Here is a 24509-nt window from a genome sequence, read left to right on the forward strand (position 1 = left end):
GGTTCCGCCCTGTTGCCATTGTAATGAATGTGCGCGCGCGGATGTGCGGCGGAGCAGAAGGCGTCGGGCGTCGCTGAATGGCTGCCGCCTCTGCCTCTGCCTCTGCCTCTGCCATGGAGAAGGAGGGAAGCGGCGGCGGCTGCGGCGGGGGCCGGGGGTGAGGCCCTTCCCCCGGTGGGCGCCCCCCATGAGACTCTGCCTGGCCTGGCTGGGCTGCTACACCTTGTCGCTGTGGGCGCTGCGGAGGAGGATGTGGTCTGGGCCTGGCAGGTCCCTCCGGAGCCCCTTGTCCAGGTCCCTCTACGCCAACATGATGGGCAGCCACGGCCAGGGCGGGCCCGGCCCCAAGGAGCACCACCAGGTAGGACCCCGGAGGCCCAGGCAGGGAGGGAGGAAGGGGACTCAGCGGCCCCCGAAAGAGCCCCCAGGATAGGCCTGAAGGGGGGCCCTTTGAGGGCAAGGGCTCCGGATGTCTGGCTTTGTGTCGGCTGAAGAGGAGAGGGAGGAGGAGGAGGAGGAGGGCAGCCTGGGAAGCCAGGGACTGTGGTGGCCCTTGGGGCCCCCGGAGCCAAAAAGGTAAGCAGGCTAAGGCTTCCTTGCTCAGAACCCTTTGGGAGCCAAGGGCAGCGGGGCCTCGGAACTAGAGAACCTCCTCCGGGGAAAGTTTAGGGGGAGAGGAGGGAAAAGGGGTGGAAAGGAAAGGAAAGAGGTTGATCTGAATGTTCAGAACCCATTCCACACTACAGAAGTAATCTGGTTTGACACCCCTTTAACTGCCATGGCTCAGTGCTGTGGAATCCTGGGAATCATAGAATCATAGAGTTGGGAGAGGCCAGAAGGGCCCTGATCCAGGCCAACCCCATCCTGCCATGCAGGAACTCTCAGTCAAAGCACCCCAACAAACGGTCGCCCAGCCTCTGTTGGACTTTGTGGTACAACAGTCTACAGTTCCCAGAATCCCATAGCATTGAGCCATGGCAGTTAAAGCTGTTTCAGACCAGATGCAGCCTCAGATAGTTATATGTATTTATGATCTTGGGTTCAAAACACACTGCAGAAACAATCCAGTTTGAGATCGCTTTAACTGTTGTGGCTCAGTGCTAGGCAATTCTAGCAACTGTAGTTTTACGATACATGCAGCCTTCCCTGTCAGAGGGCACTGGTGCCACAATAAACTACAATTCCCAGGATTCCCTAGCACTGAGCCAGGGCAATTAAAGCAGTCTCAAACTGGGATTATTTCTGCAGTGTGTTTTGGGCCTCAGATTGTCAAGTTGAGTGGATTCAACATGGCAGCCCATCCTCAGTACACTTGTTGTTGTTCAGGTGGTTTCCAACTTATGGTGAGCCTAAGGCCTGTTACAGACAGGCCAAAATAAAGCTGCTTCAAGTCACTTTGGAGGTATGGTATTTCAATGATGCATGCGTCCTAAGAGTCCAAAAGCCACACCAAAGCCACGCGCCAGTTCTAAGGACTAGAGTGCAGATTTGGTGCGGCTTTTGGACTCTTAGGACGCATGCATCATTGAAATACCGTATCTCTAAAGTGACTCAAAGCAGCTTTATTTTGGCCTGTCTGTAACAGGCCAAAGACACGTACCACAAGGTTGTCTGGACATGTGTTCAGAGGGAGTTTGCCTTTACCTTCCTCTGAGGCTGAGACTGTGATTTGCCAAGAGTCACCCAGTGTGTTTCTATGGGCAAGTGGGCATTCAGATCCTGGTCTCCAGAACTGTAATCCAATAGCTATGCCACTCTGTCTTGTATACCCACTTTTCACTCCAACCTCTAATAAAGCCCCCAGATTTCCTCCTTTCTCAAGGGACAGGTTTTCTGCTTCGAGTTGGTGACTGTGGTCTCATTCATCTCTTCAGATATGCCTCCCACAAGCCAGCCTAGTCATACTGGATAATGTTACCCAGCAGAAATGTGTAGGCCGAGATCTATTGCGATATATGCAAACAGGACAAGAATCAGCAAAGGAGGGGTTTATTATGGAAATGTGTTAGACACATGTCTATAAAGCATGAGCTTTATAACTTTATGCACCTGGAAACATAGTGCCATTGCCAGGAAATGGAAACACTGTTAATGTGGCTAAAGGTGAATTATGGCACTCTTAGGCTCCTTTTGGTGTAAATGAGCAACTCTGAGGGAGAAACCAATCTGTGGAGCATGACATTCAGACTACTGGGGTTACTTGTTTCAAAGCCAAGTGGGGACAAATGGCGTTGTGTTGAAAAATACCTAAACCAACTTGGAGTCTACATTTTTGTAGACCTTGGGTTTTTTGGGAGTAGTATTTCAGTCTGCAGATTTCCAAGCAAAAAAATCCGAGGAGCTTTAGATGGAAATAGAAATTCTGTGAAGTATACGCTTAATCCGACAGTGGTAGAATCCAAAGATGTAGCCATGTTAGTTTGTAGAATCAGTATGTGGAGAGATCTTGCAGCACCCTTGAGACTAACTAAGGCCTGTTACAGACTGCCAAAATAAAGCTGCTTTGGGTCTCTTTGGAGGTATGCTGTTTAAATGATGGATGCATCCTAAGAATCCGGAAGCTGCACCAAAGCTGCACTCCAGTGCTTAGGAATGGAGTGTGGCTTTGGTGCGACCTCCGGACTCTTAGGGCCCATGCATCATTTAAACAGCATACCTCCAAAGAGACCCAAAGCAGCTTCATTTTGGCAGTCTGTAACAGGCCTAAAGAAAGAAGTTGGCAGCATGAGCTTTTGTAGACATGAGTCTGCTTCCCCAATAGACCAAATGCATCTGAGAAAGTAGACTTACATCTAGGAAAGCTCATGCTGCCAACTTCTTTCTTTAGTTAGAGCCTGTATAGACAGGCCAAAATAAAGCTGCCACGGGTCACTTTGGAGGCATGCTGTTTAAATGATGCATATGTCCTAAGAGGCCAAAGCAACACTCCAGTCCTAAGTGGTGGCATAAAATCAATGTGCCTGCCCGCTTCTCTTCTCCATGATCCTCTTCAATCTTTGAGAACATCTAGGGAGGTTTTTCTTTGAGTATAATTCCTACTAAGGTGAGGAATGTTGACCAAGGATTGGGTATTCTTTATGGTGACAGCCAGGCTTTGGAATGCCTTGTCCAGAGCAATTCTTCTAGCACCAGCTAACTGTTGATGAGCATTCATTGCTAGGTGAAAACATTTCTGTTTGTCCACATCTATTATTGATAAGCTGGTCTGGGGTTGTTGTTTTTTCCTATTTGTTGCCTTACTCTTCCTTCTTTCCTTCCTTCCTTCCTTCCTTCCTTCCTTCTTGCCTGCCTGCCTGCCTGTCATTTGTATCTGACTTTATTTTTCAAAGGATAGCCGCTTTCTTTCTTTATGATACATTTATTATTCTGGTTCAATTATTTTCTTATACATTGTTAGTCACCTTGAAACTATGTGTGATAAGGCAGGGTGCAGAATGTAGATTTTATACACACACACACACACTATTGTGTGGCACCTATAAGCATGAAGGGAAATCTTTTGTCTGGCTGGATGGTTATGGTTATGCTTATCATGATCACTACCACCTCCTTACTGCCAAGCAGAGATTCAAGCCAAATGGAGAAGCAGTGATACTGAGCATGATAACACGGTCAGAGGCTATGGGTGTCAATCTTCATTCTGCAAATCAGATGTCTTGTCAGATTTAAAGCACTTTATTGATGGGTTCTAGTTGTCTAAACCCAGGCTTGTTCAACTGTGTGTTAATGTTACAGCCTCTTGTGCTTTTTAGTGTACCCTTGAAATCCTTTATAGAATTGCACAAATTGGAAAATTGTGGGCTTTTACTGACACATTGATAATGCCCATAACCACATCTGCCCATGTCAGTTTTTGTTGTTCTCAGCTGATAAAAATGAATTGGGAAATGTGATGTAATGTTATCTAATGTAAACATTTTTGGTAGTTTTGACTATATGACTTCCCTCTTTCATATGGATAAGAAACAAGAGATGCCAGCTGGCTTACTGTGGCTTGCTAGAACATGGATGAGGACAGTATAGCTCTTCAGATGTTATCCAAGACCACTAGCCCAATCTAGAATAGAAAGTCTTTTGTAGTGATGGGAGCTGTAGTCTGCCGTGATCTGGAGGACCAAGTGTTCCTCAAACCTAAGCTGAGAACTATGAATCTCTCTCTTTTTTATTTGACCATAGCCCATCACATTAATGAGACACAGAAAGAAAGCACATAAACAGTCTGCACTTGTAAATCTTTTAGTTTGGCTTACTCCAGTCATTGCAACATGCAGCCCTAAGTTCTCTGTGTGACACTAGCAAACTTTTCATCTGAGCTGCAGTGCTTCAGGTTCAGGATATCGTCAAACACATTTGTCTTTGCAGTTTAATTTATTGCACTGTATTTGGGCCAGTATGTAATTTATGAGAATACTCAGTACGGGCAGCTGCTTTTTCATTTTAGAAATATTCTGAAATGGTGTCACAATAACACGATGAATTAAAATATACAACCAAAATTTATAACAGTTATGTCTCTGTCTAAAGTAAGAGAGTCATAGTCCAAAGATGGATGGCATTAAGAATCAAAATACAGGTGGCTGGTTTATCACCAGAAGTGGTCACCTCATTGAAGTGCCTCATTCCAAAGTACTCAGGTCCCTTTCTCTAGAGTCTAGTCAATACAAGACCCTTTGAGGTGGTAATGTGGCATTAAGTGACCAACAGTTGCCCTGCTTGCCTTAGACTAGGCTTGTAAGCTACTAGGACATCCATTTGGAATAGGAAGTAAAAAATAAGCATTTCAGGAAGAAGTCTAGATAGCTTTTTCCCAGTAGATAAGGCCCCTACATCTTGTAGTTTGGGTTATAGAATCATAGAGTTGGAAAAGACCTGAAGGGCCATCCAGTCCAACCCCCTGTCATGCAGGAACTCACAATTAAAGCATCCTTGACAAATGGCCATCCAGCCTCTGTTTAAAGACCTCTAAAGAAGGAGACCCCACTATGCTTTGCCCATCTGTCAGGGGTGCTTTGATTCAGTGTTCCTGCATGGCAGGAGGTTGGACTGGATGGACCTTGTGGTCTTTTCCAACTCTATGATTCCATGATTCTAAGGTACTGGAGATTGGGACGCTGAGAAATGACATCTCCGATGCTCTCCCAGTCACGGGACACATTGAAAGCATGCTGCTGGGGAGGCCCCTTGAGGTCTTCCCCCAACAACTTGTCTCAAGGCACTGTACAGCCAGAAGGCATTGCAGGCACTATTTCCCAGAGCCCCTGACAGTAGTGCCTTGGAGACTCTTCTGTTGGGATGCTGCCAGGTTAAAGTGGTAGTTGTGGGGTTGTGTTAAGGACCCATAAATGTGGACCCCAGCTGTTACAAGATTGTAAATCCATCTTCTAGTCTTGTAACTACTGAACAGGATGCCAGCCTGCTTTATTAAGGTCATTCCTGGCTGCCGATGAAGTTTGTGCGATTAGAATTTGGGATTATTAATTTATCGGATTGATATCCCGCCTTGCTTTGGAAAGTACATCTCTCAAGATGGCTAATGATGATACCGTCGTGTGAAATGAATCCAATTAAAACATAAAACAGATTCCCCAAGTCAATTAAAATGATGAAATGATAAAAATGTTAGTTTTATGTAAATGTTAGTTTCTCACATGGGATATTGTAACAACTCCAATCTGTTTGATTAGGCTATTTGTAAAATTCCAGTCTCCCCTACTTTTAAAAGCCTAGACAAAGACAGAAGCATTCCAAGCTTTGTGGGCAGTGAGAGATTAATACATTTCCAGGCATTGAGAGGAAGTGCTGGCAAGGTGGATCCACACTTGCTTGGAATGGGGAACCTTAGAGAGATGGAACGTGAGTCACAGCTATATACATACATTGCATACATACATTTGCATGTCTACATACATATAAGGAATTCAAGACAAGATGCTAGTGGTGTACTAGAACCATTTATTAGTGCCCAGGAGATAGTTCAGTCCTCAGCAGCGATGGTATGTAGAATTGTGCCACTTTCATCAAGAGACAGCTGAAACAATTTGGTTATTTGATGCATGATTTGAGGTTGCTCAAAACTGCCTTATATTTAGATCATCTAGCTAACAGTCTAGAACCTTTTCTTTGTTGAAGGATCCATTTCCTTGGGAGTAATCTGCCTTGCTCCTTGGGGATTCTGGGAGCTGTAGTCCAAAACCAAACTTGTCCAAGCTTTGTTTTGTGACTGATAGAACTGTCTGTAGGTTTCTCTGCCCTTCCGATCTGTGTAGTATTGCTGCAGTAGAGGTGAACTATGCTGTGTGAACAGTTGAATGATGCTTCTTCTTGATCTTTGCAGTAAGATGTCTAAGTCTTCCTGCCTGTCTCTTGTGGGACTCCCTAGCAGTCTGGAATCTTGGGTCCAAAACACAATGCAGAAATAATCCGGTTTGAGACCACTTTAACAACCCTGGCTCAATGCTAGGCAGTTCTGGAAACTGTAGTTTATTGTGGCACCAGAGCTCTCTGACAGGAGGCTAAATGTCTCATAGAACTACAATTCCCAGAATTCCCTAGCATGGAGCCAGGGCAGTTAAAGTCTCAAACTGGATTATTTCTGCAGTATGTTTGGACATAAGAGTCAGCTTCATGCTCTAGATGTTCTGATGCTGTAACCAAAATTGAGATTGAAACTAATAGTGAGCAAATGGCAGTTTATTGTCTGCTTATCTTTGTTTTATTTTCCCCTAGTTTTCATGTTAGTGAAATTATGGTCTTCTTCTAATTTCAGTGCTCTCTCTCTCTCTCTCTCTCTCTCTCTCTCTCTCTCTCTCTCTGTGTGTGTGTGTGTGTGTGTGTAAGTAAATAAGTAACATATACACTTGTCCCCCCCCCCTTTTCGTGAACGCAAGGTCCGTGGTCTTGCTCTTTGTGGGAGGGACAAAATGGTGGTGTGCGCTGGCATGCGCGCCATTACGTATTTTCAATGGGACTTGAATATTTGCGAGTCGCCATTTTCGAATTGGGAGGAGCTACTCTATTTGCATTCATATATATATATATATATATATATATATATATATATATATATTTGTGTGTATGCTTGTCTTGACTGTATGCTATGTAGAATTTCATTTACTGTTTTGTTTCAAATTTCTCCATTGTGGATTGTCCTGGGCAAGATTGGTAAAAAGAGGGAATAAAAATGTTTTATATAATATTTGTTTTGGTATATTTAAGAACCAGCTTAGTGTGGTGGTTTGAGTGTTGGACTAGGACTTTGGGAGGCCAGGATTTGAGTCCTTTCTTAGTCATGAAAACCCACTGGGTGCCCTTAGGCAAGTCACACTCTCTCAGCATAAGAGGAAGGCAATACTGCAAGGCATAGCTGACTTGAAGGTGTGTAACTAACAGTTGTTATCTAATGGAGCAGCTTACAAACAAAGGCATGTAATAATAGTATAATAATTACATGTTACAATGTAACTTTATTTATTTTTCATTTTGAGCTTTATAAGCTTTTATATCAGCTCAAACTGTAATCCATCCATCCCAATATTGTCTGCTCTGACTGGCAGCAACTGTTTAGACTCACTCTTAGAGACTGTTCTAACCCATCCCTTGCTACCTAATCTTTTAAATCATTAATGCAAAGGGTCCAATCTGGGGAATTTTGCGTGCAAAACACATGCTCTGCATTGGGCCACACTTCCTCCCTGCTCTCAAGACTATTTTCCTTTGGTTGATTCTCATTTGGCTGTACCAAAATGTGAATAATAATCCTTGTTTTTTGTTCTTCCTTGCTCACCTGTAGTGGTACATGTGCAATACAGAGCAGCTATGTGAATCTCTTCAGCCTGTCTTCGTCCAGAGTTACCTTGACCAAGGAACACAGATCTTCTTAAATAACAGCATTGAGAAATCTGGCTGGCTGTTCATTCAACTTTATCATTCTTTTGTGTCCTCCGTTTTTAGCCTGTTTATGTCTAGGACGTCTATTAATGGGTAAGTGGGGAAAAAACTGGAGGTATTTTTAATTTAGTTTTTATGTTGTTATAATGTCAAACATGCATAAAATTGTGCAAAACACACGGAGAAATATCAAATTGAACTGAACTGAATCAATTGAGTTGGTCCTGATGGCTGTCTTAGAGCTCCATATTCAAAAGCAGTATCTCTTTCAACATCAGTTATTGCCATAGAAGGGATGGGCTGTTGCCTTCATGCCTTTTATGTGACCTGTCTAGGCTAAACTGCATCTGGTTGCTCCACTTGACACAGTCGCATGTCATCATACACTGGTTAAGAGAAACCATTTATATTTAAGTTGCTAATCGCATGGCAGATGACCAAAGAAGCCATGGCTTGTCTACCTCATTTCTGGTTTGTCTCCCTCCCCTTCTTGCCCAGTTCAGCTATTTGAAGGTAAACAGTCAGAGAAAGCCATGGTTTAAACAAGCCAGAGATAATAAACCAACAACTAACTGTGGGCTCAGATTTTAATGTGAGGCTGGTTAACAAGCCATAGTTTGTTTTCAGAGAAAGGTTGACCCATTGCAACAAACCAGATTTCAGCAAACCATCCCATAGCTTATTGTGGCATGTCAGTATTCAAAGGGACAGCTTGCCATTATCCAAGTGCATTGAACTGTAGCACATCCCTAGGTAACATAACTAAACTGCTTGGGCCAGGAAAAGTTCTAGTCACAGGATCGACTGGCAAAGGGTGTTATGTGTACATAATGCATAATGTGCACTTGAACTGAGACATATATCAGAATCCCAGATATCAGGCAGAGTTCTAGTGATTTCAGTATCACTGATGGAAGTCAGTTACTGATTAAATCGTTTAGAATTGACCTTTGTAAACCTCTAATGCAAATGTTAGTCTTGTGTGATCTGCTTTTTTGTTAGTAAAAATGTTCTTGTTAACCATTATGCCAGAAGGTGATCTTCAATAGCTCAACAAAGATTTATAATATTCAGTTATTTAATAACTACTACAAAATGACACACTTCCTTCCCAAAGTTATACAGAAATGAAGAAATCCCAGGACAGAAAGGATTAGATTTTTGTATAGAGAGACTGTGAGCTCTGTTCAGCTCTAGTGCTCAAAACAGACCAGATTGCTTTAATTGTAAATGTATTTCTTTTGCACCAGGCTCTGCTTGTGGATGTCAGAGGGTCTAATTAAAAACAAAGACAAATGAAACACCAAAGTAGGCCCTAAAAACAGTGCCCCTCACCCCTGCAATAAGGTCATTCATCCTGTCTTGGATGATCCTGAGCTTTCACTCTTGCTTGAAGTCATATCACTTCTGGTTTCAGTTGTGACTGATTTTCAACCGATTTTGGGGCATTTAAAGGTTTTGAGACATGTGAGAGGTTTGGAGGTTGTGGAGGCCATGTTTTGTTGTAGTTTTGACTCATTTGGGCTTTGGGTGGGGAAAAATCCCCTGAATTTTTCAAATTATGGAGAGAGGTCTGGGAGCTTAAGGGTGCTTTGGGGGCTGCAAGTTAGGACCCCAAAAGCTACATGTGTCCTAGAGGCCACATTTGCCCATTTTGATCTAATCCATGATGGGCAACTTAGTGGGTCTGATAACTAGTCCTTTCAGTAATCCACCAACAGTTGCCTACACAGACAGACAGCTGAAGGTGATGCTATACTGGCAATAACAACAAATTAAAATCCCATTTCTATATTGAAGCAAAGCACATGGGGAGTATATGTCTTATTTTAACCCAGAAATGTCCCCTTATTTTACCACTTTCAGATTTCAGTGCCACCCAACTGAACAGTAGGAAGTAAAGGTTGTAGAAATTGGAGGGTTGCAGCATCCAGCATCTGGGCCATGGATCGCTTGCCCTTTTCTAACCCAACATTTGCTCTAAAGAACCTATTTTAAGAAAGCAGTGGATTGTGCGTTGAGATTTGGAAGCATGACTCGGACAATAGTAAATTTATTTTGTGAAGAATATCTAACATGTTGGGATAAGATTGTTTTCATGTATTGTTCTGACAGACAAAATTATGTTTCTGAGAGTGTTCATTTTGCTCATTTTATTTATTTATTTATTTATTTATTTATTTATTTATTTATTTATTTTGGTGTGCTGAAATAAGGTAATGGAGGCCCTTTGCGCTTGTGGCAGATACTTGATTGAAATGCACTAGTCATTCTTCACAATGTAAATTATTTTCACAATGCACTGCAAAGACCCACATTCAAATCCCTGACTCAGTTGCAAAGCCTTTTTATTCAGGAGGACCTATTTATTTATCTATTTATTGCAATTGCATCCAACCTTTCTCCCCAAAAGGTCCCTGCTAGTGAAGACACTTTTGTGTGGATTTATGCTGTTGTTTATTGATGTTCTTTTAAATTGCATTTAATTCCATTGTTCTTTTATATTACAATTTGCTTTGTTGTGTTTTAACACGATAAAACACAATTATAATGTGCTTTCGACTTGTACTTGTTTTTAGTTGATGTTGTTGCAAACTGGCTTTGGGAGAAGGGCAGCTTGCGACAACATTAACTAAAAAAGGAACAGGTAAATTAAAGATAAATCAGATTGTTTAAAAACATCTGGTAATCCAGTTTGCTTCTGTATGAAGGGAACAAGGCACCATTTTGTCCTTTGTCTCAGTTAGTAAGCATTTTTGATCCATCCTTTCCTTGTAACCTGGACCAATGGCAAGGACTTCCAGTGTTGGGCACTTGCTGAGGTCTGTATCACTGCACCAGTTCAGGCCAGTCCAAAAAGTAACATTATGGGCAGTGGTACTGAGCAAGGAAGGAAATTATTCAGAACGTAGGGTCTGCTTGAGGTGCTTTGCCCAAGCTCCTACCTTGCAACCTGAATCTAGGATCCAAGGCTGCCATCATACAGCACCTAGCTGGCAGGGAATGCATAAAGTTCCCAGTGGAGCATCATGTAGGGATGTTGAGTAATCCTGTTAAAATTTCAAACATCCCGTTTTGCAGGTTTTACATCTTCTTTAGCGGGATGACTATCACATTGCACTTTTTGACCTTCTTTCCCACCTCTTCATGTTTTCCTATTATGCAGTTTGATCTGCTGAAGCCTGTTTGTGTGTGTGTGAGAGAGAGTGTGTGTGAGTGTGAGGGAGAGAGAATATTATATTGAGAGCCAATCATTCTTGTCAGCTAGAAATTTCCTGTGGAGTAAGCAGTCAGGTAGTACTTTCCCCCCTCTTGCCTTCCTTGTCATTTTTCCTCTGCTCAAAAAGGTTTTCTGTTGCTTTGAACTCCTTCTCCCCATGGCTTTAGGAATAATGTTCTTGAGCCAATTTATCTGACACAGAAAGGTACCGCCAGGGGGCTGGTCTTTTAACGGAGTGGTATTCTGTACAAAATGCTTTCCCTGAACACCGTTATCAAAATTTAACAGGTCATTTCCTATGGACCATTATATTCCACCTACATTAATCCATGGCGCTTTCTCACTTTTCATCTGCCCTCATTGTCTTCGCTACCTATTCTTTCTCCTTCCTCTGTCCTTTCCCTTGATCATGAATCTGCTCTTTGCAGCTGCAGATGCCTTGGCACCAATTGCTTTTTACACTCCGGTTTGGATTCTCTAGCTGTGGTCGACCTAACTAATGCATTGCTCCCTCTCGTCTCTCTTGCTAACCAATTATTTTCTTTCCCCCTGTATATTCTGCGTATCCTTTCATCCACTTGAACCTCTGTCGCTGCTACTGTAATCTTACAATATAGTCTTCAAAGTAGAGCAGGCCGTGATGCCATTGGCGTGATCCACAGAGACCCTGCCTGTCCCCTGCCACACATTCCTTAATGAACAGCTCATTTGCTATTCTACATTCTTTCCCATCACAAGAGAGCCTCAGGTAGCTACTGCAGTCCTTTGCTGTTAGATTATACCGTTTTAAAATATTAATCTCCTCTCCCACTGCTTTATCCATGTCACCTTCAGCCTCTCTTTCACTTGGGTGTTTCTGTTCTTTTACATCTTCCTTGTCCCTTTGTTTTTTTAAAGCCACTCTTTTGGATCAAGTCTTTTCTCTTCTGCCTCTAAATGCCTTGTGAATACAAGCTAGTGTGTTCCTCTGTGTGTGGTGTTGGCTCTTCCACACTACCGTTATTCATATGATCTGCTATCCCAATGTAAAATTGGGTTTTGTATTTTCACAAGTATTTGAATGGGTGATTGTTCCTGTTTTTGGTTTGTTTGCTTGTTATTTAAGTACCTTGAGTACAAAGAGAAAACTTGGATTATTTTTTAAAAAATAAATTAATACATTTGGATGCTGTATTATCGAGGGATCCATTTCAGGTGCCTTTGTGTAATATGAAATTCACATATGATTTAGAATGCTTTTTTTAAAACCTGAAATGGACAACAAGATGTTCTCTCTAGGTATCCTCTAGCTATCCAGTATAATCCTATGGTATGCTCCCGCCAGAAGCTGACCATAAGAGTCATAAAAGGAACTAGAAATTGGAGAGCTGTTGTCAGTCAGGGAAGTCTACAGATGAGTGGTTGGTCTGAACTGACATAAAGCAGCACGTTCTAATCTCTTTACCCATGTTCCAATCCAAAGCTAGTTATATGGCCATGCAGGCTGAGGGATTTGGGAAGCTGTACTCAAAAAAAGAGCAAGCTTCTCAGACACTGTTCCGATATCTTGCAATATCCAGTATCTCAGCCACTCAGTCCATGCCTGTCTTGAATGAAAGCGAAGTATTCATATTCTGCATTTGTCCTTCCTCCAAAATAAATAAATGAGTACATAAATCTGTATCTTTTGATATTTCAGGTTGCTGGGAAGAGGTTCAATGTTTGTGTTTTCACCCGAACAATTTCAGAGACTGCTCAAAATAAATCCAGACTGGAAGTCCCGCAGGCTTCTCGATTTAGGAGCCGGAGATGGAGAAGTCACAAAAGTCATGAGTCCCCATTTTGAAGAAACCTATGCTACAGAGTTGTCTGAAACAATGATATGGCAACTTCAGAAGAAGAAATACAGGTATGACATAAATCGGTAGTGCATCAATATTGGGACCTAGCTATTTTTATTCCTCGCCTTCTCTTGGAGCCTATTGCAATAATTCTGCTGCTGATTTCCAGGGAAGATAAAACATTTAAAGAAAGGATTTATGCAAATAAGGTCAAATTGCTCCTTGCTCTGCAGGAAACACAGTGATAGATTGGAAATAGGATGTGGGCAGGGAAATACACTTTTGCACTAGAAAGAGTTTCACAATCCAATGACATAGGAATTGAACTTCTTTCCAAGAAACAATTATTCAGATAATGTTGCTTTTCCTTTTAAAATTTTCTTATCAATAATTTTATTCCCTGTTCAAAAAATATTCTTTTTGGATTGACATGAATTAGTCATGTTAGTCTAATCCTATATTAGCATGAGCTTTCATGGATATCAGTCTACTTCCTGAGATGCCCTGATGAACTGATAAGCCATAGATTTTAAGTGCAATTAATCAATTATAGGGACTGGAGTAGAATATGATAGCATAGAAAAATATGCAAATTGTAACCATGGCTATAAGTTTCCATAGAACTATGTAAGGTAATACAGGTCTTCCAAGTGTTTAAAGTTGTCAGTTAGTACTGACATGTGAAAGCCATAAATCTACTTACTAAATGTCAATTCCCTTAGAGTCAAAAACTTCCTTTGAGGAGAGTCCTTTATTATATGTACCATTATGAGGACTGAATTATTAATACAGTCTGACCTTCATATCCATCCACGGATTCTCAGATTCATGGATGGCAAGGCCATGGATGTCTATATATGTATAGTGAAATGAAATGGATTGGAATTTACAAATTCGTTGTTTTTCTTTCTTTTCATTTTTTTGTTTCAGAACTGCTACAAGTGCTAATATATATTAATAATGTAAAAGGAAACATTATTATTTCCTTCAAGTTGTCAAGTTTCACATGCATTCCACCTAAGTGTAATGCGGTGAACGCTTTCTTTAGATACCTTACCTTCTTCTGATTGCTGTTAGCAGAATATCCAGTGAAGAATCAGCCATTATCTAAGTGTAAACCTGTCCATTTTTCAAAACTTGTGCAGAGTACTTGGCATCAACGAGTGGCAAAATACGGGCTTCCAGTACGATGTCATCAGCTGCTTGAATCTGCTTGATCGCTGTGATCAGCCATTGACTGTATTAAAAGATATTAGAAGCGTACTGGAACCTACAAGAGGCAGAGTCATCCTGGCATTGGTTCTGCCTTTTCATCCGTATGTGGAAAATGGTAAGTGTCTACAAGATGCTTGTTGGAAAAAGGGGCTGTATGAATTCTTACATGTGAAGAGTACTTCTCAGATTAATCTATACAGTGGGCCCTTGTCTGGAGGCCCCCCCCCCCCACCCGTAGGGCAAATTCTGTGTATGCTTGAGCCCCATTGAAACTAATGGGGCTTGGGCATGGTGGCGCAGTAGCATGCACGCACCAATGGACACACTCGCCATTTCCTGCTTGTCATGTGGCTTTCAGAATAAGCGTATAGGGCACCTACGTATGACGCAGGTGCACTGTACTTTGGATTTGGTCAGGAGGACAACAGCCAAGGCCACCACGAAGACTGAAAGATTTCTGGTTGATCCCCATCTCACCCTGCCATAGCCATATATCTTGAGTGCTTCTCCAACTTATGCAACAGTAACACCAGACAGTTGGGCCTGGTACTCATGGGCATTGTGGGAAATTAAAATAATAGCTCCCAGACACAGGCATTTCCCCCCTTTTGTCAAAGGGATACACAGGGCAGGTAGCTGAAGCAGTACCCCGGGGATACTAGGGCCCAGGGGGCTAAATGAGAGGACATATGCTGGTGTCAGGCTTGCCCAGTAAGGTTTTCTCAAAGCTAATGCAGCAGGTCTAGAATTCCTTGCTATGTGAGGTTTACTCCCTCCCTGTCTTATCATTCTAATGAAAGCGTTTTTAGAAGGCTACGGTAATCCAAGCCCTATATTAGAAAAATTATTAGTTGTGTTTAGTCTTACACTCTTTTATTTACTGTGTGTTAAAGCAGTTTCCTCTTTGGATAATTATCATTATTTTTTATTTATCTCCTCATCCCACACGCAAGGTGGCTTTTAAAGAACTTGTCCAATGATTTGTCTCTCCACAAAACACACCCTGAAAATTCTTCAAATTTCTGAGAAATAGTAGTAAAACAGTGCATTTGCATTTATCACCTTTTGCTTGTTCTGGGGCTCAAGGTGACTTAAGTCATGCATGGTCTCCCATCTAGATGCTAACTCAACTTCATCACTGTTTTAGTCCAGCAAATCTGCTTTATCTCATGACTTCAGAGCATTGCCTCCTATTGCTACATGCTAAAGGACTATGCCTTGAATCCTTCAGGTGTGGCGTACTTTGTTTGCCGTAGGGACAGTTGACTCCCAAATGACTCAGTACAAATTAGTTCATGTTTTTCTAACAAACCTATGCAAATAACCAAGTTAAATTAATCCGATTCTCATTTTAGAAACATCCAAGCTTTATCCTAGTCACAGTATGGCTTCCTTGTCTCTAATAATGCTTAAGGCCTGTCCAGCCTGGGTGTTGTTATTAATTGGATGTAGTTAAGCAGGATGTATATTAAGTCTGTTCAGTCAGACAAGTTTCAGAAACTGGTGTCACTCCAAATAAAAGGCGGGTCCGAGGAGGAAATGATTGAGGAAAGGAAGATGGAGAAATACTGGGTGTGGAATACAAGTTGAGGCTGTTTTATGCTTTGCTGGTAGCACTGTGGGCATCACTTTTGTGGCTGCTCCTCCACTGCTGTGGGAACGTTTAGAATTAATGCCAAGAAGTGCAAACCATGTTCTCAGAATAGCATCAAAGTGACCATAGAACAAGCAGATACACTGCTTAGAATAACATGTAAAGCAGCCCTTACAAAGCCTTTGTTTGGAGGCTTCAGACAATGATGGACCACTGTCAGAACAGAAGGACAGGCTCTTGTCTGATGTTCTACCTTTCTGAAGTATCTCTCCAGCTTGAAAGAATTCATGCTGTAGATGCATGGTAACCCTCCTCTCCACATCCCATGCTGACATGTTTAAATTTCCATAGTTTTAAAAACACTATGTGGTTCACGCATATGCAAATTCTCACATATCAGTTTCTTCTGATTTGAATGCACATCAAATAAAATGAAATGTTTAAGGGGTAATTAAAATTAAAGCCACATAATCCAAAGAACAAATAAGCAAACACAAGTAGAAGTTGCAAAGGCAAATATAGTAATTTCCTTCTTTGATGATGCAGCCCTGCAGTACATTGCAATGCAGAACTGGAGGGTGCTCAAAGGAGGATCATAGTGCTCAAAGGAGAAAGGAGCACATGACCTTTAAGGTTCCTCTCTGCACTGCTAGCCATAGTCTGAGGTTCCATCAGAGCCACTCTATAAAGCATGGATGGGCATCTTGCAGCCCTCCAAGTGTTGTGGAAATGCAAATCCCAGAAACATTAGGCAGCATAGCAAACAAGTATGTTGGGAGTGTCAGTCCCACAGCATCTGAGAAGCTACAGTTCCTGTTCCTGTCATAGAGCTCAGAGGGGGTTTGCCACTGCTGTCGTCTGAGGCTGAGAGTGTGACGTGCTGATCTGGAATTCTGACCTTGGTTTCTGCGAGTCTTAACACTCAAGCCATTACACCATGCTCACTCTTCATGGTGGAGGACCCCACAAAACAGCATTTTGAAGTGTTTACAGTGGAACCTCACCATACGCGGGGGATCCGTTCCTGATCCCACCGCATATGGCGATTTCTGCCTATGCTCGAGCCCCAGTGTAAACAATGGGGCTCTTGCGCGGGGGCGCAACGGGTGCGCGCGCCCATTCAATTGAATGGGACGTGCCGCCCCTTCTGCCCCGCGCGCGCGCTGCAGCTTGAGCGTATGTGCTCAAGGCCGCGTATGGCGAGCGCGCGTATGGCGAGGTTCCACTGTATAACCATTTAAAAATATTTTCAGCCAAAATCAGAGAGGTTTAGCTGGAAATAAATGGGGCTTCTGAGTTCTGGGGGGTCATTGGGGTTCCATGGTCTACATAGACCACCACCACCCTATTATAAATATAAGGACCGTTCTGGACCCCCCTCCCCCTGCACGCTCAAGTCCATTAAAATTAATGGCAGCACAGTTGCATGCACACACCGCCATTAACCAAAACAGGAGCTTGCCATCTACAGGTGTTTAAATCTGCAGATGGTAAGTCTGCCAAATAGTCTGCCAATACCATGGTGTATTGCAGAGGAGAAAATGTATTTGATAGGACTGATTTGAAAGCCAACATCAGGTGAGAGAGCTACATGTCAATACAAGAGTATCAAAGCCAAAGAATAAGCCAAAGATCATAAAGAGGCAAAATGTTGTTACCAAGTCAAGCTTCTGAAAGCCTGAATAAAAGCCTTTATTGGTCAGTTGTTAAACATGTTACTCCAGAATGTAAGACCTTTTGTAACTATGACAGTGCCTTCCCAGACACTCTCCAAATATTTTTTACTATATTTTGATTCCCCATGTTAGCTGGGGCAATAGTCCACAAAAATCTGGAAGGCACTAAGCTGAAGAAGTCTGATAGTTTAGTCTTTTCTCTTAAACACCAGGCAGCTGTGTACAGCTATGAAGCCTCTTGGTTCTGGTAATTCCTGACCAACAGATAAATGCTGTGTTACTATTTAATGTTGTAGATAGGATACAGTCTCTGTGTAAAATACTATGCTGGCCAGTAGCGGTTTTTATACAGATATTTTTCCTCCAAATATTCAGCATTTGAATCACATCCTCAGCTGTGTGAACTCTGCTATAAAAAGGAGTGACTAGGATGGTTCATCTCTTGCACGCCTGTTAGCCAAACTCCCCTGCAAGAAAAGAAAGTAGCACATTCAACAACAACAATATTAATTTGTATTCCGCTTTTTCACAAAGGAATCAAAGCGGAGTCCAACAGTATAAATAAAACATCAAACAATTTAAATTACAATTTAATCAGGTAGCATGATCTTAATGGACCATATTATTTGCAGCAGTAAAGCATACTTTTTTGCCTCTTACTTGTTATTTTAAAAATACCACATACAGCACCATCATTATATTAGTCAAACAAAATTACAAACTCTTGAGCTTGCACATTTTCCAAGATCTACTAACCAAGGGCCTATTTACACCACACTAGTACTCACCAACAAAATCAAATATCGGCTCTCTATGAATTTTTACTATTGTTTAGAGTATTCCTACACAGGGCTTGCTCTAGGAAAAGCCAACATTTTAGCTTGCTTTTATTCCTACTTCCCTTTCATACTGAATGCATTTATTTGTGAGCTGCATGATAGAATAAGAATCATGCTGTTTTCAGAGTATCACCTGCCTTATGGTAGAAACCAGGTTTGTTGTTGTGTGCCTTCAGGTCATTTCCAACTTACGGCAACCCTAAAGTGAACCTGTCACTGGGTTTTCTTGGCAAGTCTCTTCAGATGGGGTTTGCCATTGTTGTCCTCTGAGGTTGAGAGATTGTGACATGCCCAAGGCCACCCTGTGGGTTTCTGTGGCTGAGCAGGGATTAGAGTCTACAGAGTCATAGTCCAGTGCTCAAACCATTGCACCTCTCTGACTCTTTTTAGAAATCAGATGGCAAACTGCAATACAGGCATCTCATTCATTTTCATTGTTTTGGCATGATTCTTGCGCTGGTCTGAGCATCTGTGGACAGGAAGCCCCATTGTTTTGACTGGAGGTGCATGCACACAGCTGTGTGCATGTCGTGCCAGCGATTGGGGACAGTGGGACTGGAAGTCCCACATTTTTTCTATAACCGCTTGCTGCAGATACACAGGGACAACTGTACATACATGTAAACACAGTTCCACTCATTTTGATTATTCTGGCTACTTACAGGCCAAAACTTTCTTTTGTGCTTCTTTTTGTAGAGCTCCTTTGCGATTGCTTGACAGACGGCTTCTTTGCTCCCTTTAGCCTGAGAAATTAAAAGAGATTTTGAATTGTGCGACCGTCTAATGTGTAAACAGACACTATGGGGGAAAGTTGCAGAATTAAAAAGAAAGATGATTGCTGTTGCCTTTTGACAGGGCATGTGAGGATTGAATGTTGTAAACCAGGGTAGGAAATTGGCTTTCCCAGTGGTTTCTGGTCTGAAGCTCCCATAATTCTACACCATCATTAAAATATTAAAGCAAGCAAACAAAACTGTGGCATTTTGGGGTTTTTTTTTAAACTTGTTTTTTCCCAATCCTGCTTTTTTGCAAGTGATGCCATTTAGGCTACAAAAGAAGCCACAGCCAGAAAATGCACTTGTCAGTTTCTCAGATGGCTAACACTTACGCAGACATTGTGCATCCCTCTCAGGTCTTCTTTCTCTGACCTCTTGAGTTTTGGCTATAAAAAAGAAAAAGGAATACAAACTAAAACATACTAAAACAACCATAAGTCATATACCAAAATTGTAAGTACAGTTGGCTCTCCAGCTTTGAGGCTTTGACTTTTGTGGATTTGGTTATTTGTGGTTTTGATTAAAACGTTATCTCTAGGACTCTCTAGGTCCCCCAGCGCAACTGCCAGAAATTCACCATACAAAAAACACTTTCTAGGCATTTGTAGGTCCTCCAACATGATTTTATGGTCAACCTCTGGCAGATGTTAAGCACAGAGTTGCACTGGAGGACCTGGAGATTCCTAGAGAGGTGTTCTTATAGGTACGAAGAATACGCTCTTTTTTAATTTGCAGTTTTTCCACATTCACAGGGGTCCTTCACTCCTATCCCCAGCAAGCGAGGGGGGACTGCTAGTGCTAAAACAATGATAGCATTAAATTAGATCTGCAAGCAGCAGGAAACAGTGAGTAGAAATCAGTCAACCAGTGTAAAAAAACCCCACCCTGAAATAGAGAGGTTTTTATCCATCCCAGTGGAATGCCACCAAAGAAACCTCTCAAGAGTTTGGTTACAGTAAGTGAAAAGGCTCTCTCTCACATCCTTGGCAACCTCGCTCTTAAGGTCAACAGGACATGGAGGAGAACCTCACCTGCAGATCTTGATGCTTGGATGGTCTAGTGTTGAAGCAGGTATCCTTTGTATCTGGGTCTTAAACCTGGGATGGGCAGGCCTTCTGCAGACCTCTCCACCCACCACTCCATCTGTGTTTCCCAGCACATTTAAAGTGATGATGTTCCACTTGGAGCCTATTTTTGGCTAAAGAAAGATGTTTGAGGAGAGAGAGGGAGGATTTGCCACCCCAATTTGCATGTTACGATGTAGGTTTGGGGTGTTTGGGTGTAGGTTTTGAGTGAAAATCATGCAAAAACCAAGCCAAAAACACTTTTTAAAGTTTGGGAGGCTTTGGGGGATGCCAGTATGGGATGCGGGAAACATATGGGGCCCATAGCCCACACCTTCCCCATCTGTATTCTAAGCCACCTAGAGCTTTAAATATCAGAACTAGGATGTTAGGGTTGTGTTCAGAAATGGACTTGGGATGCCAATTTTTGTAACAAGAACATCACATGCTTCCTGTAAGTAGCTCTTTGCAGCAGTTTGGCCTGAACATTTTGGGCCAGATGCGCAGTCGGTGAAGTGTGTTCTGAAAGACAGCATATTGCAATTGTCCAAAGAAGGTGGGCTAATAGTCCTGTGCTACATAAGAGAGCTTTCTTAACATTTATTTGCAGCTTTTAAAAGACGATCTGCTGCTGTGAGGTCTAGTATGCCCCAGAGTGAATTTGCAGAAGTGCAGAGGATATTATTGTCACATGCCTTCTCTAAATGTTTGTACATAGCCACAGGCACGCACGAATCGCTTACACAACATACAAAGAGATTAGCTTTGCTAGCTGAGAGATTCTAGGAACTGTAGTCCAAAAATTAAACTTTTTCAGCTTCATTACAAAAACAGTGTACAGTCACTCCTGGGATTTGTGTCCTCAAAAATCTGCAGAGGGGTGGCCTCCACTATTTTCAATGGTGCGTGCGCCCGGCATGCATGCACAGGCACACACCCCATTCAAGCCTATGGGGCTTGAAAATGCCAGAGCCTCTGTTTTTGCAGGAGAGTCCAATATGGATCTGCCGTAAAAATGGCGAGCCAGCTGTAATTTGTTTTTATTTTTTAATTTTTTTGTACTGGTATAGAATAAAAAAAAGATAGTATATAATTTTGAACATACCTTGGAGAAGAACTTTGAAATTCCCAAAATGGCAGTGAGGTATAAGAACAGCAACAACGAGACGGCCACCATGATGTTAATTCCTTGGCTATATATCTTATCCTCTTTAATAACAAACAAAAAAGAATGCAGGTTGTGTGTGTCTTTCATTTCATATTATTATAATAATATTATCATTATAAATAAATAAATTATAGTATGTTATAATTTATAAATTATAGTATGTGGTTATCCTTTGGGGGTTGGTTCCAGGATACACACACCCCGTGGATAACAAAATCTGTGGATGATCAAGTCCTACTAAATACAGTGGTATAGCAAAATTGTGTCCCTTATATAAAATGGCAAAATCAGTGTTAAAAATACATGCAACTAAAATAGTGAAGAACTGAAGGCTATGCAGATCAATGCAGTCCGGACTATCCACCGCAAGTTCAGCAGGCTAAGTTCCCCTGCAATGCAATTCCACAATCCAGATGCTTCTACCAAGAAACCACCAGCATGGTCATTTTTAAACACACAATAGAGCCTCCATTGAAGATCTTAAAATCTGGGCAAGAGGCAGCCTTTCAGATATCCTTCCTCCAGACTGTTTAAGGATACGTAAGTCAAGACCCGCATCTTGAGCTCAGCTTGGAAATCAAGCAGTTGGTATAGACCAATGTTATGTGGTCTCTAAAGATGCACACATTATGACATTATGACCACTTTATTATACAGGATTAGTCCATTAGCCTTGGCTAACTTGGAATAGTATAATGCAGAGTGGGGAACGTTCCCCTCCTCTAGATGTTTTGAACTATGGTTTCTATAGTCCCAAACCATTGATGACAATGAATAGTGCAGATGGGAGTTTTAGGTCAAAACATCTGAGGCAATGGTTCCTCACCCTGGTTTTCCCCAATAGGCAATGCTTCTCTAGAGTATCAGGAAGGAATTTTGTCCATCACCTTTTCACTGGTTATGCCAAAGATTGAAATTTAGTGCCTTCTACATGCAAAGCATGTGTTGTACCATATGATTATGCTTCTAAACACATACTGTAAACTATATTTGGGTGCACTCCTTGACTGGAAGGCAGAATTTAAATCTTACATAAAATTTAAACATTCTTAAAATAGAAGTGCAACTGACCTCTGATCACTAACAATGTTCCTGCTCCTGTTTTCTTGGAGGTAGTAGTATTGGAATGTGAAAATGCTATCCCACAATAATAAATTGCACTGTCTTCCACACTGGGGGTGTTGATTTGGAGGGACGTCTGATCTTTTGCTGGCTGAAGCACTTTGAACTTGCTGCTGTTGTTGCACATAGGGGTACACAGATCCTCGTGGGTCTGTGCAAGATACCGAAACCATAGAATGTTAAGAGAAGATGTGGGGCAAGACTGAGCAGTAAATGCGCATGATATAGTAATGTTGCCGGATTCAATGTAAGCCTCCATGAATTGAGGTTGTGTTACAGTCACATCACAATGATCAGTACCTGTTGAAAAGGAAGAAGTGTAGCTTGATGAGAAAGAACATGAATAAAAATTGCAGCACAGCAAAAACAGCATGAGTTTGTGACGTCGAAGGCTTTCATGGCTGGCATCCCTAGTTTTTTGTGGGTTTTTCGGGCTGTGTGGCCATGTTCTAGAAGAGTTTATTCCTGACATTTCGCCAGCATCTGTGGCTGGCATCTTCAGAGAAAGCATAAGTTTGCATTATAACTTTGATTTCATGTACCTGCACAACACTTAAAGGCTCTATTTCTGCCCAACACTATATTACTTTTTAACACAAACTCAGATATGATCACTGAGAAATTAGTTCTGCTGATTCTGTGAGCTTACTCCAAAGTAGCAATGCATAGGACAGGGGCCTTGTTGTAAATCACTGCCATGATGGCCTGAACTTATAGTAACCCTATGAATGGGAGACCTCCAAGACCCCCTGTTAGCTGCAGTCCTGCTCAGCTCCTGAAGACTCAGGGCTGTGGCTTCCTTGACTGAGTTTATCCAACGATCATTTTTTTCTAATGGGAAGCTTTAAGTGTTAATTATTCAACTATTCTGAAAGGATGTATTTTGAGGCACGTATATGATCTGTGAAGAACATGGATAAGTTTCATTTTTGAGCTGCAACACCCAGATTTCCTGGAGGCTGTGGTGGTAGTCTTAAAAAAACGTAACCTCCAGACTTGTTTCAGTGCTGCATATTTATGCTCAGCCCATCTCAGGACTCCAGATATAGAGGTATGAGCTTTTTCTCCCATTGTAAGAAGAGCAATTGCAATGTCTGTTGTCAACACATAGGAAATTAAAGACTGTGAAGCTAGAAAAAGTAATCATTTTTAAAAAAATGACAAATACACTGTTAATCCCATGTCTCAGATTTAACATAAAATGTTAAATATATGGATGCAGGCTGAGCATATGTGAGAGATGCTAATTTGTGTAGTCAAAGGCTTTTACGGCCAGCATCCATAGTTTTCTATGCATTTTCCTGGTTGTGTGGCTGCATTCTGCATTTCCCCTGCAGGCCAGAACATGGCCACATAGCCTGGAAAACCCACTGAAAAGTATGAAGCTAATTCTTTTTCCGTTATTATGTGGGGATTTTCATTTTAACTTTTGTTTTGAAGGTCAGATCTACCAACATCCTTACCTCCATCCTCAGTCACACAAAGCCTGTGAATACTGTTTTGTAATACCTTTTCTCTCTTTAGAAGTATAAACTTCTGGGCTGGGAAAGGCAAGAACTGTTTAAGGTTGTTCCACTTTTGCAAACTACTTCTGTTTGTGACAACAACTGTGCAGCGTAGTTCTTTCCTGATGTAGAATATTCTAAGGGTCTGTGGAAAGGGGCATTTTGCAGCCTTTTCATGCAGCTGTTTTCTCTCCCTCAATGTCACGTGTATGGAAGCACTCTTGTTCCCTTCCAAAATCACATGCTTTATGCCCAGCTGCCTCTTTTGAAGGCTTTTCAGAAGTTAGAAAATGATGTTTTTGAATTGTAGCTCCCCAAAATCTTTGGAGCAACCTGTCAGACAGCTTTTACTGTCAAGATGTTCTACTTGGGTTGAGGGAATCTCTTTTCCTGTAGTTTGAATCCAATGATTGGGTCCTCTTTACTGGAGTTGCAGAAAACAAGCTAGCTCCCTCCTCAATGTGACATCCCTTCAAATATTTAAACAGAGCTATCATATCATCTCTTAACCTTCTCTTCTCCAGGCTAAACATACCCAGCTCCCTAAGTCTCTCCTCATAAGTCTTGCTTTCCAGACCCCTCACCATTTTGGACACGCTCCAGCTTATCAACCTCCTTTTTGA

General features: G+C 41.9%; 2 protein-coding genes across 3 annotated transcripts in view; one reads left to right on the forward strand and one right to left on the reverse strand.

The window, feature by feature from the left end:
• METTL9 (methyltransferase 9, His-X-His N1(pi)-histidine) overlaps nt 1-24509 on the forward strand; it is a 26547-nt gene continuing 2038 nt past the window's right edge. For both annotated transcript variants that reach the window (XM_089540581.1, XM_089540582.1), the window contains exons 1-4: nt 1-361; nt 7790-7980; nt 12786-12995; nt 14073-14257. In XM_089540581.1, coding sequence (XP_089396707.1) covers nt 188-361; nt 7790-7980; nt 12786-12995; nt 14073-14257 — 760 coding nt within the window. In that variant the 5' untranslated portion in view covers nt 1-187. The remainder of the gene's footprint in view (nt 362-7789; nt 7981-12785; nt 12996-14072; nt 14258-24509) is intronic.
• Nucleotides 17399-24509, reverse strand: part of LOC149306388 (immunoglobulin superfamily member 6-like) — a 14910-nt gene continuing 7799 nt past the window's right edge. The window contains exons 3-7 of the mRNA XM_089540583.1: nt 22331-22681; nt 21197-21300; nt 19360-19413; nt 18914-18994; nt 17399-17879 (exon numbers count right to left, since the gene is read on the reverse strand). Of these exons, the coding sequence (XP_089396709.1) occupies nt 17838-17879; nt 18914-18994; nt 19360-19413; nt 21197-21300; nt 22331-22681 (632 nt within the window). The 3' untranslated portion in view covers nt 17399-17837. The remainder of the gene's footprint in view (nt 17880-18913; nt 18995-19359; nt 19414-21196; nt 21301-22330; nt 22682-24509) is intronic.

This window comes from Sceloporus occidentalis, unplaced genomic scaffold, assembly GCF_023333645.1.
Source record: "Sceloporus occidentalis isolate IW3139 unplaced genomic scaffold, rSceOcc1.0.p SCAF_10, whole genome shotgun sequence".
Classification (NCBI taxonomy): domain Eukaryota; kingdom Metazoa; phylum Chordata; class Lepidosauria; order Squamata; family Phrynosomatidae; genus Sceloporus; species Sceloporus occidentalis.